This window comes from Falco peregrinus, chromosome 13 (assembly GCF_023634155.1).
Source record: "Falco peregrinus isolate bFalPer1 chromosome 13, bFalPer1.pri, whole genome shotgun sequence".
NCBI classification, from domain to species: domain Eukaryota; kingdom Metazoa; phylum Chordata; class Aves; order Falconiformes; family Falconidae; genus Falco; species Falco peregrinus.
This window is the reverse complement of record NC_073733.1, coordinates 4,043,482-4,064,116: the sequence shown is the minus strand read 5'-3', so window position 1 is coordinate 4,064,116 and position 20,635 is coordinate 4,043,482. Positions and strand designations below refer to the sequence as shown.

The following is a 20,635-nucleotide window of genomic DNA, read 5'->3' as shown; positions in this document are numbered from 1 at the left end:
AAGAAAGATTGTATCTCAAATTAACCTATCATTTATAGCAATATTAAATTCACTGTGTTGTCTTAGTGACTTCAGATTCTGGATAGTGCAGTTTGTGATCTCCTAGATAACTGCTAGCAAGACTTCATTTCCACAGTTCTGTTGTCTGTTCCCTTTCCTCGGTTAAGTTACAGAAGTAAGGAGTTCTGAAGGAGCAGTGAAGTAATTTCAGTTCTACTGATACCTTCAGTAGTAACTGGATGCCTAAATGCCAGCTTCCCTCTTTGCCCTTTTATCCTAAAGGAGTAGAAACTTGCTGTTTTATTTAAAAAAAATATAAAGCGACTGAAACAAACGCACACACCCTTCTTACATTAATAGTACTTCAAAACAGTATGTAAACAAGCCCAAATCTTTGTGTAGCGCTGATTCCTAATCAGTTCTGTACTGCAGTCTGGTCTTTTTATCTTTTATCTATATCTTACTTTATATCAGTGTTCTGAAAAGCAGGTTATTTGTGTTCTATTTATTTCTTCATCATGCTGAATGCCTTCCAAAAGCTAGTAGCTTAAAAGTGATAAGCGTTAGCTATTTACTTTACAGGCATGCATCGAAATGATTTAGGTTAAATCTTTATAGGAAGCTCTTCATAGGAACTTTTTAATCACAATGCTTAGGGTAGGTTGGTAGGTTATTTTTGGCCAATTTCCAATGCAGAGTGGGGCTGGTTTTGTAATTTCTCTCTCTCCCGATGCTGGCTTTGTTGGTGTGCCATGCTTTTAGATGGCAGTGTAAATCTTTCACAGATCATTGATTGGCGTAAGAGCTAGCGCTGTATGTTTACCACTGGTTCACTCTTTATGGAAGTCTTTACATACAATGGCTTTCAGTGCTACCTTTTTTTCATACAGCAGGCAGCAGATAAGAGGAGGGTGCCCCTAGTTCATTGTTAAAGTGAAGGAAAAGGTTTGCTCTGGCAAAAAGCCTGTTACAGTGAGCTTCAAATTTGCTACGTTGTCGGAGCCATTAATTTATTAGCATTGTATGTGTAACTAACTGTAAGAAAATGCACTGCCTAACAGGGAGTTTATTTAATCTGCCTAGATTTCAAGGGCTCAACAGACCTGAGTTTAGCCAAGTTTGCCTTTGTCAAAAGGACTCGCACTGGTGCACAACTTACCGGCCCTTCGTGGGCTGCTTAAACTCTCTGAACCTAGCGGGAAGCATCATCTACATTCTCTGGCTTCGTCTTGGTTAGTGTCCTGCCAGTTTGGGTCAGTGCCAGAGACAGTGTGAGAAGGATGAGGGGAAGCGAGAAAGACGGGCAGCCTCTTTTCAGAGGAGAAAAAGCTGTCTAAGCTAAGCATGGCTCAAGTCTTTAGAGCGAAAGACCTTTGTATCTCCAAAGAAGACTACGTGCTTTCTGATTTTCATTAAATAAAAAAGGGAGTCTTGCTACTGAAGATAAATATAGAAGGGGAATTGCTGCTTCTCTCTGAATTTTTAAATTACATTTTTTTGTGCACTGTAACAGGCATAAACTAAAGTACACATTTTAGATGCAATTTTACCAGGGTTTTTCTTCAATTAATGAAAATGGTACATGTTTTGTTTCACTTCTGTAATACAGAAAATTAAAAAAATCTATGAGATTTTTTAAGTTGAAACTTGTTAATAGCCAATTTCTCTGATTTTTAGCTTAGGTTTGGGGAAGTGGAAGCTAAGAATTTCTGTCATTACAATTCCATTTTCCAGTCATATGGGAGCACAATGGGAAGATACTCGAAGCTGTTGTATGATTAAGTATTTGTTAAAATACTTACACTTTGTAGACATTTGCTGGGATTGTCTTGTGCATTGAGGAAATGCACTAGATAAGCTTTGTGCCTGTTTTGATGTAGACATTTCATAATTGTGGCGCAGTAAATACTATTTTCTTGCAGGTATACATGCCTTAAATGATGCATATGATCAATACGAAAACAATGTGTTGCGAGAACCTAAAGTTAGTGTGCTGCTTAGTGAGAAATTGAGAGTACAAAAAGAAATTTAACTCTCTGAATGTTGCACTACTTTGCAGTAATTTGTGCTTGGACAATGAAAAAATAGCCTGGGCTTTTTTTAGATTGTTTATTGTAACAGAATACTGCAGCATTATAAGTCATTAAATAAAGGCAGCTCAAAATAGTAAGCTGAATTCATTGAGACCTAAATGCGAATTGTATTTTGTGTTTTCCACCTAGGGCTGCTTTTACAAAACCTAAATAGACATGACTGTCCTTTTAAGAGAATTTGGATTCATTCCTATGCCAGGGAGAAATGTGCTTTTATGTAAAAATGTAATCGTGTTTTTCATTATCAAGAAAAAGGGGAAAATCTAATTTTGACAACTTTAACTAGGAAAAAAATGCCTGTGACTCGGTAATTTGACCTCTTTTACAAGAGATGTTACAATATGATGTGCATCTGGAAAGAACACTCAGTACTGTACTAACGGATTGTTCAAAGGGGGAACAGTATGTGGCAAACCTACTTCAAGGTTTCATTCTAAAACCTGAACTTTATTGTCAGGTGTAGGTGGTGGCAATGAAGGTGGAAGAGGCAAAGCTGGAGCTAAACTATTCCAGGATTTCCAGATGTTGAGCAGAATCTGGACTCACCCTTGGTGCTTGCAGCTGGACTATATTAGCAAAGAAAATAAGGTAAATTAGATATATCAAAACAATCTCTATTGAGAACTTTCCAAAGAAGCTATGCCAAATGCTAGGTAAAGTTTCGTCAAATTAATGGAAATCTTTGTTGCTGTGGGGTAATTTTGCTGCTGTTTTTGTCATATTTTTGTTCCTGGGTATGTTGTCATTCTTAAAACATTTTGCAAGGTCAGCCCTTTGTAGGACTTACCATTGTTTAAATGAAGAATGAGCAGATGGCTAAAGGTTTAATAAAAGCTTCTGGATGAGAATACTTAATAAAATTTCTGTTTTTTCTCTTTTGAGGGCTATTTTGATGAAGACAGTCTGGATGAGTTCATCGCTTCAGATTCTGATGAAACTTCAATGAACTTAAGTTCTGATGATCATACAAAGTAATTGCGCTTTTATTTGTTGTTGATTGTTGGATTCATTTCCCTCATAGAACTTGAGCCATTTCTATAGAAGTGAATGTTATTTTTTTATTTTTGTGTATCTGTTAAATATGTCCTCTAGCAGTAGAATATTTACCGTTTTTATATTTTTATATCCTTCATAAAAATGCTTCCTATTTTTACATATTTTTTAGAATTTTTACATCCTCTAGCAGTAGAATTTCTAAAAAATAATGGGCTGTACAATATTACCTTTCTAGGAAAAAAAAATCCAAGGGGAAAAAAGTGAAGAAAGAGTGTAGCTCCAGCGGAAGTGGCAGCGATAATGATGTTGAAGTAATTAAAGTCTGGAATTCAAGATCTCGTGGAGGTGGAGAAGGAAACGCAGAAGAACTTGTAAACAACCCTTCATCTGTTACAAAATCAGAAGAAGGTGAGTATAATACACAAGTACATAAAATACAAAGCAATTCCTTTGGCAGAAGGTGATTTGAGAGGGCTGTCAGGAATTCTGCTTTGTTGCAAAATGGCAGATTCCTTAATTCCATGAACTGCTTCTATGCTTACAGCTCCCACTACTTCTAATAATACCCTGGGGAAAAAAAGGGGCATCAATTTGGAGCTCCGGGTGCTTGTGGCAGGAAAGCTGCACAGTGAACTACTTTTTAAATTTGCAAGTACAGAACAATACAAAGTTAATAGAGGAACTATGCTGCTTTTCACCTGCTGTTTTTAAGTGTATTGGTGAAAGGGTAATGGAAAAATCAAGAAATATATATGTCATTCATTCTTGCACCTGGAATTTGAAATGGGTGTTGAGGAAGCATATAATGTAGCAGGAATATGAGACCTTTTTTAAGATTGTTACTCAGACTACTTACATCTGTGCATTTCAATTTTGGATTTTCTTTTAATAATCTAGCTTTTGTCTTGTCTCTAGTATCATAGAGCTGGTTTTCTGATTACATCATTTATTCTGTCTGATCACTTTCCCTAAATAAATGATTTTTTGGGGAACTGTTAAGGTGAGAATTATTTTTTTTGGTCCCCATCCCAATGACAAAACATTGTAAACAGGTAAGGGGAAGAGTGTGAGTGTGTGTTAAATACACATACAGATTAAATGTATTAAGGTAATTACTTGCATTATAGGCAGGATGGGTTTCTGTCTGGGTTGCTTAAATGTTTACCTCTTTCATGCAGCCTTGTTTAATTTAATGTAGGTACAGAATTTCTAAACAAACATTTGATGCTGCACCAGCTGAGGTTTGCGGGCAGACTCTGACTGCAGCTGTCGGAGGCCCTTCTGCGAAGTTTAGGGGTGAAGGTGAAAATAGATAAGTGCTGTGTGTAGGGTTTTCCCACAGCACATCCAGGTCTCTTACTTGGTTACCTTCTTTGTATTGAAAAATACATTCTTCAAAAGCTTGTATGAAGGCTCAGATATGAGTTCTGTGGAGATCCCATCTTGCACATGAAAATTACTGGCGTGTCAGGATTGATCTGTGGTGCATAGTCTGAAACATAGATGTTTTGAATTGTTCATAAGATAGAATTCTGCTACTATGTAAGTAAATATTTGGGTAGATCAAAGTTTTTATGTGAAAAAAGAAAAATTGTAAATTCATTACTTTTTATCACTGTAATGCAAAGGAGGTTAAATTGAAGGTCATGGCAATATCATAAAAGAAATTAAGTGATATTAATCAAAATAATTCATGGTTCTTGGCAGCCTTTCTGGTTCTGATTATAATGCTTAATCCATGCTTTCTTCTGGGTGAATTCAGAATAAACATAATGGGAGCATCATTAAAGATGAGCATGGTCTGCATCTGACACTTGAGTGGGTGACACAGACCCCAACAGACTTGTTTTGCTAGATGCATGGTTATTTTAATACATAACTGAATTTTGATATTTGTTCTAGTACTTCTGTATTTTTAAGGGGTTAAATAAAATTATCAAAATAATTCGTAAGATAGTAACATGTTAAAAATAGGATTCTTCCCATGTATGTATTTTACCGGTTTTATTAGTGTAATAATGTGTTAGCAGATATGCAGACAAGAAACTTCCTTAAAGAACTTTTTAGAAGGCAGAATGTGATGGTAGAATTTGTTTTATCCCTCTGTTGCGAATTAATGTAAAAGCTGGAGGGGAGTGGGGTGTTTTTCCTATATGCTAATGTTGTCTTCTAAATTAGCTTAGGGGAAAAAAATCCTAAATCTGAGCCTAACAGAAGTAAGAGGAGATGGTTTACAAGTTTCGTCTTAAACACCTGTACAATAGTAATTGGAAACTTTCTTCCAGAGAGTTTACCTTGCTAGATAAACTAGGTAACCCAAAAGACCACTCTCTTTTTCCAACAATTTCAGATGTTTGAGATCCACAGTAATTCTCTTTATGGAAAGCTTCTTTTCAGTGGCTGTAACATTTATGCGTGAGTTTTCAAAGACGCATACTTGGAAACAGACCTGTCAATAAATACTCTCGGGGTAGCGATGGAGATGGTGGAACTATTTGTCCAAATATCCTGCAGCACAGAAAGGGGATTTGTGACTTACTGATAACTTCTGCTATTGGTAACTGCTAATAGAACAAACACTATTTGTTCTTTGTCTATTTAACTCTTTTCATACCAGTTAAGCCTAATAATGAGGAAAGAATTCTGTAGTTCAGACATTTCAGAGCGTTTAAATGGAGACCACTGCCTTTGTTTTAAACATTTTTTTTTACTTTCTTTTTTATAGGCCAAGCTGCATCCTCTTCCAATCCTGGTAGCCCAGCACCAGATTGGTACAAAGATTTTGTCACTGATGCAGATGCTGAAGTGTTAGAACATTCTGGGAAAATGGTGCTTCTCTTTGAAATTCTTCGAATGGCAGAGGAGCTTGGAGACAAAGTGTAAGTTGGTTCTAGAAGTATTGTTAATGACCGTATAAATATGTTAGTCTGACAGTGTTCTTCATTCAGTCTTCATAATGCTGTAGCTCAGTTCTTATCAGCAAATGTCCATGCTACTTTGATTTTTATCAGTGAGTTTTCCCATACATGCATTCACTCCACGAGAGTCTTCTGGTCTAGAAGGGCTGTTTCAAAGGTACTACCAGAATGAGGAGGGAAGTAAAATAAAGCAATGGAGTGATTAAAATAACCACAGAGGTGAATTTTGTGTTCCCATTTCTGTTTTCAGCCTAGTGTTTAGCCAGTCCCTAATATCTCTGGATTTGATAGAAGATTTTCTGGAGCTGGCCAACAGGGAGAAAACTGACAAAGAGAAGCCTCCTATTTATAAAGGTGAGTGTCAGCTTGAACAGTTACAAAGCTGCTAACTCTTTTTACAAGTCTCTATCCAGTCCAAAGTGAACGGATTTGAAATAGTTGTTTGCGTTAGAAGTGTTGTGTGCTCTGTACTTTCCTGAAGTTGGCAGGATTATTGGTCTCCTCTGCAGGTGGTCTCGGCTGTCCCATTATGGACTCTTGCTTCTGATTTCATTCTGTATCATCTGTGCTTAATATAGCCTAAGCAGATTAAGTGTTCATCATCTGAAAGGAGAGAAGGCATTTTGTTAAACTCTGTAGAAAAGCAATGTTAAATGCTGATGCATGGCAAATTCTGATCCCCTTCCCGCTGGGAGGAAGATAATGAAAGAAAATTAGACTACTTTAAAACAGTGTGTAGAACATGCAGAATGTGAATCTGGGCTCATAGGCGCTGCAGCAGATTATTTTATGGATTTCATAAGGGAGCAAAGTAGTGAATTAATTATTATCCTAGCGATGCTGAAATGGCAAGGAGTTTCTCGCTAGCCAGACATGTCCTTTGCGTAGGACGTTTCTTCTCTTTACTCTGTGAGATCCTCCTGGAGCTCCTGGTGATGCGGTTCATCTTTATGTGAAGTTTCAATTCCCAGTATGTGTTGATTGAAGGATTACTTCTGAATCTGCCATTCCTTTCAAATATCTTTTATTTCTCAGTGTAAATATGTTGACCAGTTGCGTAAGAGAAATGTGGCTTAGTGGTACCAACACCGTAGTTAGATGAAGATCTCCAGTATCTCTCTCACAGATTTATTGTTTCTGGCTGTTGCTTCCTTAGCTTCTGAACATTTGTCATCTTCAGGTGTTACGAGCTCTCTGTGTTTTACAGAGTTTGTGTCTTCAGTCTGAGATAATGTTTTAAGGGGTGGTGTTTGTTTTTTATTTACACTAGTTCTTTTGGTAAGCGATGAGATTATATAGCATAGCAAGATTCACCATATAGAGACCTTCCTGACATAACAATCTGTTTCTCATAATTGATTGTACTAAGCAATGCCATCTCCTAAAAATGCTGTTTTCTTTGTAATTGATGGGACAGTGGGGCTCATTTTGTGTACATACACTTTGATGGCCAAAGAAAATGAAAGGTTGCTTGTGAATTGGCGAGAGAAGAATTATCTTCTATCAGCTGTAATTATTCCCCCCCCCTCCCCCAAATCTGGCAAGAAGTAGCCGTAACTCAAGGGTAATACAAAGCAATTTTTCTGAATTTCAGTTCCAAAATTATTAGACCATGACTTCTGAAATCTCTTTTTGAGCATTTACTTATGAATGCAATTCGTATGGGAGAGACTGATGTACACCAATTGTGTAACATGAAACTACGTCAATTAGAAAGATACAGTTAAGTACTGTGATGCCTAACGATTAGATGTAGTTACTTTTTAAAATTAACTTTGGCTCCGAGTTAGGGCATATGTCTAAAGTGTGTATGTACAACAAGAAATAGTGAAAAATAAGAGGAACAACTCCAGAAAAGCTCAGGTCTTTTCCAATTTCAATTTAACCTTGGAATGTAATTTAGTTACAAATTTGTATCTTTAATTCCCATCTGTATTAAACTGCTTTGCAGAGTTTTGTTTAATGTCTTTATGTAAAAAATAGTAAAATCTTAAGAAGAAGTGGATAGGGATTAGGTGCTGGATACTTTTTGCAAGGTAAAATTATATTGACAACACTTACTCTTTTTTTTAATCATTTTGGACAAAATCTGTTTAGAGTTTGTAGGAGCTATTGCAGGCTTGTGGATGATCATTGTTGTCACAAATGCAATTGCTGCTGTTTTCTGTCATGTTACATACTTCATATTTTGTTCTGCAAGCTTCACTACGTCATTTTCAAGGCATGCCTGTGGCAAGCACCTGTATCCTCCAAAACCATTCTCTATCTTGAATAGCCTATAGTCTTCTCCTGTGTTTTCAGATGTTAGAGAATAGCAGATTTTATGTTCTGTATTAGTTCTTTTGCTCTTTAGAGAGTTGTGTATATCCAGTATTATCAGTCTGGTTGCTTACGCAATCAGCATTTTAATAATTTGACACTTACATTTCCAGGTGAAGGAAAGTGGTTCAGAAACATTGATTACTATCGCTTAGATGGTTCAACCACAGCTCAGTCAAGAAAGAAATGGGCTGAAGAATTTAATGATGAAACTAATGTGAGGTGAGATCTGTTCTAATACATATATGCCTAATTTTCCCCCTTCTCTTTCTGTTGTTCCCTGTTTGTTGTTTTTTTGTGACTTGTATTAGCTTAATGACCTCTTAAGGCTAGGCAAATAAATACCACAGTATTGTCAGGTGCAGAACTTGCACAGAAAATGTGCTACAACAATCAGTTTCTGGTTTCCTGAGATTACTTCCATTTGCACTGATCCATACTTGTTCAGTGCTTGCTTGCAGTTTTCACTCTTGTTTAGCTTGAAAGCAATTTGGACCGGAAAAGAGTCTTTTTATTACAATTACTTAAAAAGATTTAAGGACCTAGGAATGTCAGAGCCCTGTGGGGTCTGGCCAGGAGACAGCAGTCACTTGTCCAGGCAGAAGCTCAGAGCCCTCCCAGCTATCCAGAATTGTCTCCCAGCCATCCAGTGTTCATATGGGATGGGACTTCCAAGGCTTGATTTGGACTGATTTGGCTAGGTAGGTAGATACAAACCTGTACAAGTTTGATGAAGTTAAGGAGCTTCACCTTCCTAGATTTGTTCAAAAAATAAAATACATAGTTGCAGTCATTTGTAATGTACAGGAAAAAAAATAATTAAATGGAACAAAGTAAACTAATTTGGTGTTAATACCTGACAGAATAAACTATTGAAGAGTATCTGTGAAGAGCTCATTTTAAGTTGAACCTGAGTGAGATGGTATTCAAAAAAGTAAGCAGATACATCAAAGAGACAGTGTCATTCTGGAGTTATCCTGGAAGTTTGCTAACCAGGAAACAGTTTCAATAGCATGGAATATGCCTGTTTAAAATTATGGTTTAATTTGATATAACTAATTTTATTAGAGTTTGAAAATGCAAACCCAAAAATTTTTTCTTACCCGCCAGTTTTTGTTAACAGTTGGTTTGCAGAAGGCCCTGATCTGTATTTCTGGGAGTGTGTGTTTTGCTACAAGTGTTGTCCTTGTGAAACCTGCATCTGTTTTATGCTTAATACAATATTTTAATGACGTTTTTGAGTTATTTCAGTGTAGAACAACTCCATAGTAACACAGCAACATGGGAACAATAGTTGTTTTCCAAAATACTAAAATTTTGCAACTTTTCTCTGTTCCAGAGGCCGCTTGTTTATTATATCCACTAAAGCAGGTTCCCTTGGAATTAATCTCGTGGCTGCTAATAGAGTAATCATCTTTGATGCTTCTTGGAACCCATCGTATGACATCCAGAGTATTTTCAGGGTTTACCGCTTTGGGCAAAACAAACCTGTGTTTGTGTACAGGTTTTTGGCTCAGGTAGGTTTCTGTCTGTTATTTTTGTGAATGCTCTGGTCCTGCAATCAAATTTGTGGACTGCAGCTGTTTGGACTGTAACTGCTTGGCCTTGTGGTGGAGTCTGTTGTGGTCCACACTGATCCCGTCATCTTCCAGCCCTCATCTGATAGCAGTATTGGGCCACTGAAAAAGCTCTTGAAGGAAGGATTGTTAAAATAAATAACAACTGAAATTTGCTGTTAAGCCTACCTTGTGTGGCACTTTGTGTAACGTGAATTCTGGAACTCTAGCAATGATTCATGTATCCAGACTCTGAACAATGTTCTCAGCTTTTTTTAATTTGCACACCACTAAAAATTTGTAATTGAGTAGACTGCATAAGCATGGTGGTTGTTATGCAGTAGGCTTGCTTGGTGTAGCTGTCTTCTACAGACCCCTGCTCTGTGGGCCCCTGACAGTCCAACTGGAATGAAAATACAGGCAGCTGGAGAATTTTTTATCAAAAGGCATCTAGTCATGATTTGAAAACTTGTATCACAACCTACAGATATTAAAGATGTGTAATAATTCTGATGGTCACTGATTATGCTTTATTCCATTATTTCTGTTAGGAAGTATCTTACTTCATCTAGTCCTTTCAGGTGTTACAGAGTATTCTGAAGACCTTTTCCCAGTAACTGATTAACTCTTGATCAAGTCACTATTTACTTGCCAACTTAAATAGATGACTTTTTGTAACATGGTACTGTCAGACATGGGTTTTTTCTGCAGGGTTTGGTCTATTTTTGTCGTTTTCTATGTGCACTTTTGAACTGTTGATATCCTTTTTAAATTACGATGTTCAGAACAGGCTGTGCTGTTCTCATACTTCTCATAGTCATCATTTTTTTTTTAAGTAATTTTCCTTTTTTCATCAAGGGTCTAATTTTTTCTTACACAGCTGCGATGAATTAGCCTTCACTGCTTCCCTTTCCCTCTCCTCTCCACCCCAGTGATAGGGTATCTGTTTTCCTTTTTCCAGGCTGCTCAAAGCAGCAAAATAAAGTACCTGCTGTGGAAATTGCCATTTTTTTTTGGTCATAATCTCACTTTGGGGAATTGAAGTAGAAACTGATCTCTTCGAAACCCTACTGAAATAATACATTTCTTACTCTAGTCAATAGCTAGATGACATCTGCCACACACACAATTCATACTACTTTGTGTTTGCTTCCAGGAGGCTTGGGTTTGTTTTTTTTCTTAGGAAACAAAGTGTTTTCAGGTGACTTTGTAGATGGGGGGTCAAAGAAACAAGGGAAATAGAGCACTGTTATGTTGTTATTCTAGCTCTTTTACATGTATTAATTTATTTCCTTGTATAACAAGATGGTCCAGTATGTGTATGACAGTGAGTGTCTTGTTTCCTAGGGAACGATGGAAGATAAGATCTATGATCGTCAGGTAACGAAGCAGTCCTTGTCTTTCCGGGTTGTCGACCAACAGCAAGTTGAACGTCATTTTACTATGAATGAACTTACAGAGCTGTACACTTTCGAGCCAGATTTGCTGGATGATCCTAATTCAGAAAAGAAAAAGAAGAGAGATACACCAATGTTGCCAAAAGTAAGTTGATGCACATCACTAGGAATTACATGCTATAAAAATAACGTACATCTGTTTAAGAACATAGGGTATGTGATCTTGGAAGGAGAAGAGTGCTGTGTTTTCACTTTAGAGCAGTATTTTCTCACTTCAGATGGAGGTGAATAGCAGGTAACAACAATAAAATACGTCATTAAAATAACGGATTGTGTAATGAGCTGATAACAGCTTTCCCTTTAATGTAGTCGACAGAATAAGAAAAAGATCTTAAGTTAAAAGACAGAAGTTTTAGATCTGAATAAACAGAAATACTTTTTCACACAATTTGAGTGAATAGAAGTTTTACTGCAGGAAACTGTGGAAGCCAAGATTCAGATCAGCAGCTGAGCAGCTGCTGGTGATAACCTTAGCATTACCTCGATTTGTGATAACAAATCTGTGAGGTGACGCTGTACTTCAGGGTCTGGTTTTTATCTACCTAGGTGAGCCTTCGTAAGAGCCAAATTCATCCATGCTCTCCACTGCCAAGCCTTTTTGGGTTTTAGTTCCTTGTATAAGAATTCTTGCAGGGACCATTAATGGAGAAACAGTAGAAATAGTGGAAAAGTTGTACTAATTTACCATTCAGGTGAGGAAAATCGGACAAGCTAAGATTTTATTATCTATTTTTAGTGTTGCCAGTACTAGTAGAGACATTATTGTTGACAAGCATTTACACAACTTGGTGAAAATGCTGATACTCTGTACTCTGAGCCAGTACGGAGTAGCCATGTCAGACCTTTTCCCAACTTGGTGCTAAATGAACATTTAAGACCTCAATGTTTTTTTTTTCACTGAAGCCTGCCTAAGTGTATTTGTAGGGGATGTGTTGTGTGTAGTAGTGGTTCTTTGTCACTGCTCTACGTAGTAATAGTAGGGACCTGAAAATTTACTAACGGAATTTAAAAATAAAACCCGTAACATTTACGGTCAGACAGGAGGAGCCTTCAGGGGAAAGAAAACTGGTTCAGTTATTTCTTTTTTTCCAAGTCAGTTTGTATTTAAGATTGGGCTAAGGTTTTGTAAGGTATTTTATATTCTTTGTGTACGTGGTCTGCTAAAGACTAATTTGTCATTAAGCTGTTGTGCAATTATCTTTGCGTCTTACCAGGTGAATAGCTAGTAAACCGTAACAGGTAAATGTATGACTCACAGGTAGGTAACGAGTTAAATTTTTGAGTTACTGCTGTGTTTAGGTCATTGTACAGTGTCTGGGTGTGGGCAGGGAGGTTTCCCAGTTTGTAAATCTAGTAATTTCCAAGGAAAAATGGTATGTTTTCCATTCTAGACTATCTGTAGACCACTATAATATAATAAATTGTGGTCAGGCATCGCACTGGCATTCTTAATAGTTAAGCCAGTCTCTGAAACAGTCTATTAGACCACCTACAGTGTCGGTGCAGCTGCCAGGGGGATTTAAGAAGTGTTAGCCCTGTAAGTGTTAGTTGCTGTTACACATGCATTTTAAAACCCTTGAACCAAACTTTAATGACTGTATCTAAGCTCATTTTATTACAGTGTTTCTCACTGTAAGCAGTAAATTGTAGATAACTGAAAATTTTATTTACTTTTTTACTGTGGTGTACATTTTGGCATATTTTTTTTTTACCTCCTAAAACATTTTCCTTTAGGTTGTAATTAATAGTATTGATTTTATCTTTTTATGTTCTTAGTCATTATATAGCGTATATATATATATGTGTATGCTTCCACAAACTCATAGCTAATGCATCACCATTTGCTGCTGCTTATTTTTAAGAAAATTAAAATAGGTCAAAACCCTGTGAAACAATTCAGTATGTTTACTCAAAGCATTGATCAATCCAATGCAACAATTACATTTTGAAAGTTACTTTGTTTTCTTTTACAATAATAAATCTGTTAATGAATAAAGTATCATGCAAAAGAGGAAGTTCAAACTCGAAACTTACTTTATCATGGAGTTTTAAATAGCTCCATATTAATTCCCTTCCAACCATCACTGTCAGGTTTCCCAGTTTGTAAATCTAGTAATTTCCAAGGAAAAGCGGTATGTTTTCCATTCTAGACTATCTGTAGATCACTATAATATAATAAATTGTATTTATTTTCTGAATACAAGCTTTTAACCAAGTCCCTGGCTGTAACTAGAGCAAATCTGTGTACTGCAGTGCTCTGGTTTTTCTCATGGTTTTAGGAAGCGATACTGAATGGAATTTTGTCCTTTTAAAGATGTGCCTCTCGGTACATACTGTGTGCAACTTTGTAATCCTTTTTTTTTTATTATTATTATTTGTTTGTTAAAAAGACTGTAAATCGTGAGGTAGATTTATCTTATTTTAGCCATCCCTGGATTTATTTGCTGAAAGGAGGGCTTTGCGTTCCGGATAGCCTCGCAGAACATGGGATGGTAGCCACTAACCTCCGACCACTTTTTCCCTTTCTCTGTCCCCCAAATTAATCTCGGTACCGGGAGGAATCATGCTGGCTGCGGCGTTCCCTCAGCTCGCAGCGCTGGGTTGGGGAGCGGCAGTCCGTGTGGCGGCGGTCCATGGCTCCCAGTGCTCGCCCTGGGCTGGCCACGTGGGGTGGCTGCTGGTTTCATGGGCCATTGGTGTGGTTGTGGTGAAAACTTCCTCAGCCTGTTGGGGGGGTGGGGTAGTATTTCTAGAAATGTTAATAAAAATGACTAGTTGTCATCGTGTAAAGTAGTGCTTGCGATCTGGGCTTTGGGCAGGAGTGCATCTGTCCTGTGGGGCCATCCAGTGTGCCTGAGTGACCAGTTCCCGTGAACGAGCCAAGGTGGTTCAGCCAAGGAAGAGCACCAAGCGAGTAGTTACGCGTAGGGGGGCGTCTCTGCTCGTTCGGCATCGACCCGCCGTGTCTGGGCGAACGGCGCTTGGCGCTGAGGCAGCGAGCGAACTGTCACAAAGGAATTTGTACAGGAGAACTCTGTTTCATTTGGTACTTATGCTCACTACTTTGGTGATCCCGCTTCTCAAAAATGATTTTTGGCTCCATTTATCTTCCCTGGGAAGCTCAGCTGGTTGGGACATTTCCTTTTCATTTTATCCACTACAAGGTTCTTGCTTTGCACCTAACTGAGCTGTTCCGGTAGTTGCAGTGACTCCTTCCTAGATTCCTGTCATCCATTTAATTGAATTGTGTCTCATGCCTTATTTGTAGTACTGTGAGTTTTAACTTTTATTTCCTATTTTGTCTTTTTTTTGATCTGGCCAGTTCTCTAAAATCCTACATAAGCAATCACAAGCGAGTATCAGCTGTAGGAAATCCCATAGTGGTTGTTATGCTCTAAATTGTGCAAGGTTATTCATTCAGAAAGTTAATATTCCTTGTTTCTGTGTGATTGGAGCAGTGATGCGTGATTTAGCTTTATAATTCTAAAACTACTTAACAGTTGAATGAATTTAACAACGCAGCATTTTTCCTAAAACATTGGTTAAAAAGACTACTGATATGCTTATGAAAACTATTTATTGTAACGCCGATTAATTATGCGGCATTTGGAGATGAAAATGTCCTTGAAGATCACGTTGAATGATGCTGGGCTGGTTTGTTGGTGGAAGGTCTGGTACCCCCTGCCCGACCTCTGCAGCCCTCAGCGGGACACAAGGGCCCCCAACATGTCATCGTGTTACTCTTCCGTCACCGAGCTGTGAAGGCTGAGCTGGCTCTTCAGAATCACCGGCAAAGCCAAACAGGCGTTGAGGCTAGCGGAAGGCTTTAGTTCTGCCTTTTACAGGTTTTGCGTATAATTGTCTCTCTGTGTCTTCAGGCCTCTTCTGCATCTTCAAAGCATAGTCTGTTGGACGGTGTTACCGCCGTGTCATTTCCTTGTTGTGTGGATGGGACGGTGAGGGATTACCTCTGTAATCCTTAGCCTGGCTGTGAAATGCACAGTAGAAACAGGTAAATAGACTTAGTGTCACCTGGAGACACAGCGAGGCTCTGCAGGTACTGGGTGCCTGGGATCGTGGGTAGAAAGACGTTGGAAAATACGCGTGGTCGAATTGACCCCTTCCCAAGCGTCTGTTCGAGAGGGAATTCTGAATAGGAATTAGGTGAAATATTTTCCGTCTTTTCTCCAACCATCTATCTGAGCATGAATGTGGAAGAACCTGGACGGATAATAGGTTTCCTGCTGGATGTCTGCTAAGGCTGAGAGCTGCCGGACTTTGAAGGTTCAAGGCATTAGTGGGTACGGAGCCAGGAGTCGCCTGTGTTGAGTAGGATAGTTTCAGAGTTGAGCGTTCTTTGGAAAGTGTGTTAAAACTAAGAGCTACAACTTCTTTGATCTAAGAAAAAAAAGGTTTTAAATTCTTTTGCTTTTAATGGGTTAGGAGAATTGATTCTATATTGTTTTAAAAGTGAGAAGTAAAGCCATTCTGTGAGCGAAGAAACAAGTGCCACTTGCTTTTTAAAAGATAGCCTTGAGAATTTTGTTTCTGCAATAATCCAAGTTTCAATCAAAGACCAGTTTCCTTGGGAAGATGTTGAATGTTGCTATTTTATATAAGAAGTCACACAGCAAATGTGCCGTACGTAGTTTTCCTGGAAGCTTATCAAAGTTGCGTGTCAAGTTTTAATTTTAGCAGCAGTTTAGAACGAGACCTTCAGGCTGCCGAGAAGTGCTGAGGAGCCAGTGCCTGTGGTTCTCGGGGGGAAAATGCCCGTCGCAGACAGCCGTCCCTTCGTAGTGCCGTCTGCCCTTACCCCTCTGAAAGGGCTTCTGTGTCTTGAACATTGTAAATACTCAGGTTTAACAGAATATTTGTATTATGAATGTTGTTCACATGAATTACTAGTTTTAACTTCCACTGCTTGATTTCATTCATCCGCTACCCTTGTCGAGTCGAAAAGGACTACTTCAGGAATTTGGTCCAAAAAAAAGGTGTGACAGATGTCTTAAGGCTGAGTAATCAGTCAAATTTGCTGTATTTAAGTATAGAAATAATTACTGTATATAGTCCACGAGCTATATGCAAATGTGATGACTCATTATCTAACACAGAGTAAAGGCGTAAGCAGGTTTTGTTACTATTTCCATAGAGGAGTAGCAATTCAAAAGAAGAGCTGGTGTAAAGTGAGAAAACTCTGCGTGATGTATTGTGATTGTATTTTGGGTTTTACGTTTTACTTTGCTGTGAATTGAACAGCGGACCTGGAGTCCTTTTTTGAAATCATTGTGGTTTATGATTGGGCTGTTGTTTCGGGATTTTTCTTTTTTTTTAAAACAGGCTCTCCCAGACTCTGAACGGTCGGCTCCCGGAGGGTTGTGTACTGGGTAGACTTGGCCGATACGTAGGTAAAGAGAAAACGTTTATTAGCCACAAGTACCGCTAGTAAGTTAAGCGGTAAGCGCGGTGCTCGCCTTGGCCAGTGCGTACGCCTGTCGGAGCGGTACGTGTGCGGTGGGAGCTGGGCAAAGGCAGAACGGGGGGGCTCTGCGCGTCCCTCGGAGCTGGCACTGTCGCACCCTCTGTTCCTGGCTTACTCTCCCCCAGATCGGCGTGTTCACTGGCTTAGAGTCACAGTCACATTCTCTATGTGAAATAAAAACTTGGCTCAGTTGAGGTCATGTAATGCAGATTGGAAAAGCAGATTAAAATAATAGTTCAGATTCAGTTGGATACGGTATATAATTATTTTATACTACCTCAGGACATAGCCAGGGCATGTGTTTTACTGTAGTTCCGTACTAGGGGTCAATTTTGTGAATTTGGGAAGGCTGTTGATCTCAAAATTGGAAGAATTTGCTGCTTATTTAAATTTATTTTTATTTTTAACCTTGGTTTTAAATGTTCAATTGGTTGAGGAAAACTTGTTTGTAACTTACAATGTAGCTTACATTCCTTCATGGAAGGTTTCCTTTCCAATACATTTATCTCTCCATAGCATTTAATTTCCATCAGGATTTTAAAAAGACAAACCTTTTTTAAAATTCAAAACCTTTTTTCAGTGTCTTAATTTTCTTCATTCATCACCAGGACTTACCTTAAAGCTTATAAACCAATAGATAATCATTTTTCTATCAACAAGCTAATCAACGAAAAGGAATACTTACTCTGATAATTTTTTTTTGTGTAAGATGAATATTCTTTTAATTGTAAAATTAAACTAAATGGCAGTGCCTTCCATATCCCAGTTTTCAAGCTCCATCATTAAAGTTAACACAAAATGAAGTTTAGACAAGGAAAGCAAATACACAGTTGGATGTAATTTAAGCCACATTTTGAAGACTCTGCTGGCAGAGTGAGTGTGGATTATATTCCAGTATTGTTTTTCAATAATAGTGTTACCATGGAAATTGATGCATATGCATGTCCCGGAACCCTCCACACACTGATATACAGCTACGGTATGCTGAGAGCACTTTAATTGCATTAGCTTACTTCTGTAGTATCCTCTTCTTCACCCACTTCCTCTAGATGTTTGTGTCATACCTGTTACTGCATCCCTCTTCTCTCTCAGCTTTCTCGCCCATCGCCCCAAAACTGCCATTATTTCTTCCTTGTGCCCATTAGCCATGCAGATAGTGCATTGAGGATTTGGTTGAGGAGCTGGGGAAGAAAGCCTCGATTCGAATTTAGAGAGACCAGATAGCCCAAGGATGAATCAGAGACTAGTTTATATAATTGGTTAACATAGTTGAGTTCTAAACACACAGAGGAACAAACAACTTTCTGCAGCTGTTGTGACAAAACCACCCATCAGGACTTCCACAGGGTTGCCAGTGGTGTTGCAAAAATCTGTTCGTGGATCCGAGCCATTCTTGCCAGTTATTGTTCTGTCTGGATCGTAAAACATCAGAGTAGGACAGTGTCACCCCTGCCTGTACAAGTGCCTGGCAGGGTCAGGGCATGGTGTGGAATGGGTCTGCAGGTACTTACATAATCCTGCTGCAAAATGTATATTCAGTGTATTCGCGGTCAGTCATTTCAGGAGTGGTCCAAAAGTTCAGTGGGATAATGTATTATGAATGTTAGGTTGAATGCTGAGGTATATTGGAGCTTTCTTAATCTGGCAAGCTCATTACTGATGCCAGTGCATTCATAAAACCCCACGTTCAATAGTTACCCCTAAAGGGGACTCCTGCCACACAGCACGAGCAGTTCTTAATAGTCTTACAGAGCATGTTTTCCTTCATCCTTTGCAGCATCACCTTTATGTTAACACAGAGGCGTCATCTTTGCAAAACGTGGAGGCTGGAGTGTTGACTCAGTAAGAATGAGGACTGCAAAACCATCGCTACCTGCCTTGAAATGCCAGCTTTTCACATTGATTTTTCTCTTTTTATTTCACTTTTGAATGGAGATAATGATTTATCATGATGTGGCATCTGTAGTCCAGACAAAGGGCAGTAGCAACTTCATGTTTTGCTTAGCAGCTAGTTTGGTTTTCTTTATCTAGTAAATGTTCAATGTGCTGGTAAATCTGCATTTCAAAAAACACTAATAGGATTTCTGTATAATTTTTTGTATTAGAAATCTTGGACTGAACGCTGAGCTACATTGGAGCTTTCTTTTATGTATGTGTGTATATATGTAAAAAAAATACAGATCTATGTATATAAAATGTTAGCGTGCCCGTGAACAGAACCTTCGCAATCATTTGCCGTTATAAAGCACATTGTAAATACTTTGGTTCACCTTCAAAAGCAATTAAGTATTAGGGGTATTATGGAATATAGAGGTCTGAATTGCAGCCTGCTGATGCAGTGTGGTTTGTAGCAGTGATTTCACCTTCTGGACTCCAGGTGGGTGCAGGACTGTTCATCTTGACGTTGTATCTTAGCAGTTTGAAGAAAGCAGCCTCTCCTGTTGAATGCTGATGGACAGTTGATGGACTAAAGTACTGCTTAGTGGTTTATATCCAGTAGAGGTGCTCTTTGTATATTATAAATGCAGATTATTGATAGGTCCTCTCAGGTATCCAGCCTGAGCAAAGGAAAACTCATTGAGCACATTCCATTCTTTTTGGGTTCTTAAACTGCATTTATTATTGTGGAATCTGAGTGCATTCCTATGGTTCATTAAGTGATTGGACTGTCATCTCTGTAACAGATTGTTAATCCATTACCCTCCCTCTGAGGAAAATTGTGCTTTTACATTATTTTTTTTAATTTTCTTTTGCTGTGAGGAGCTCTGAGCTGCGATTTGTGAAATTGGGTCAAAGCAGTAAGTTAGGCATGCACAAGGAAGAAATACAGTAGAGCTCTAGAGTGACTTCTCATTTTACTGTCTCTTCATTTGAACAGGATACAATTCTGGCAGAATTGCTGCAAATCCATAAAGAGTATATAGTTGGGTATCATGAACATGATTCACTCTTGGACCATAAGGAGGAAGAGGAGCTCACTGAAGAGGAAAGGAAGGCAGCATGGGCAGAGTATGAAGCAGAAAAGAAGGTAAAGCTAGCTGATCAGGTTTACACATATGAAAAAAACCTTTCCAGATTTAGGTGCCACTCACCTTTTTAAGTTTGTTTTGGGGAAATCGGTTTTCTTATTGGCCAAGAAATTGATATGTAAATTTTGACATAGGACAAATGGAGATACCATGTCTTGTTCGCTCTTTCAGTGCTGGTCTTTTGTGTGTCTTTTCTTTTTTACTTCCATTTAAAAATTATTTTCCCCTTTACACACACATTTTTTTCTATTACATATTAAAACTCAACTGGTGTCCTCTGTAATACTTCTCTTTTACCATTGGAGGGAAATCTCTAGCTCCATTAAAGGTATACATTGGATTTCAGAATCTTTTGCCATGATCCCCCATATAAACATCTGCTGGAAAGGACCTGAGAGCTTGCTTCCCCCCCACCCCCCCTTATTCCCTGTGTCTTGTTTATTTGATATTTAAGCAGGTGGTGGAATGAAGAAAATTGTAAATTGGGTACAGGTTTGGGATATTTTTATTGTAAAAGGAGTATGATAACTTGTAACTGGAGACTAATAGCAGAAAATTCCGGGGAGGACGAAGATCTGATCAGTAAGCTGAAAGCACAAAAAGTGAACGTATAAATGGCCACTGACCATCTTGAGTGAACAAATGACAAGCGAAGTATGGAGTATTGGGAAAAGAAACTGGAAGATAGAGTACACTACACCCTGAAAATTGTCCTGTGAGAAATCTGTATGGGAGATGAGCTTTATATTCCTGCTAATAAACTACGCATTTCACCTCTCCAAAAT

General features: G+C 38.4%; 1 protein-coding gene and 1 long non-coding RNA gene across 5 annotated transcripts in view; both read left to right on the top strand.

The window, feature by feature from the left end:
* ATRX (ATRX chromatin remodeler) overlaps positions 1 to 20,635 on the top strand; it is an 86,451-nt gene that overhangs the window by 59,880 nt on the left and 5,936 nt on the right. For all 4 annotated transcript variants that reach the window (XM_055818387.1, XM_055818386.1, XM_027791203.2 and 1 more), the window contains 9 exons: positions 2,551 to 2,681; positions 2,976 to 3,064; positions 3,325 to 3,497; positions 5,815 to 5,968; positions 6,258 to 6,361; positions 8,440 to 8,548; positions 9,666 to 9,843; positions 11,230 to 11,424; positions 19,700 to 19,849. In XM_055818387.1, the coding sequence (XP_055674362.1) occupies positions 2,551 to 2,681; positions 2,976 to 3,064; positions 3,325 to 3,497; positions 5,815 to 5,968; positions 6,258 to 6,361; positions 8,440 to 8,548; positions 9,666 to 9,843; positions 11,230 to 11,424; positions 19,700 to 19,849 (1,283 nt within the window). The remainder of the gene's footprint in view (positions 1 to 2,550; positions 2,682 to 2,975; positions 3,065 to 3,324; positions 3,498 to 5,814; positions 5,969 to 6,257; positions 6,362 to 8,439; positions 8,549 to 9,665; positions 9,844 to 11,229; positions 11,425 to 19,699; positions 19,850 to 20,635) is intronic.
* LOC129785611 (uncharacterized) lies at positions 11,431 to 16,668 on the top strand. Its single transcript, XR_008749748.1, has 2 exons — positions 11,431 to 14,385; positions 14,840 to 16,668. It is a non-coding gene; the product is annotated as an uncharacterized LOC129785611 (long non-coding RNA).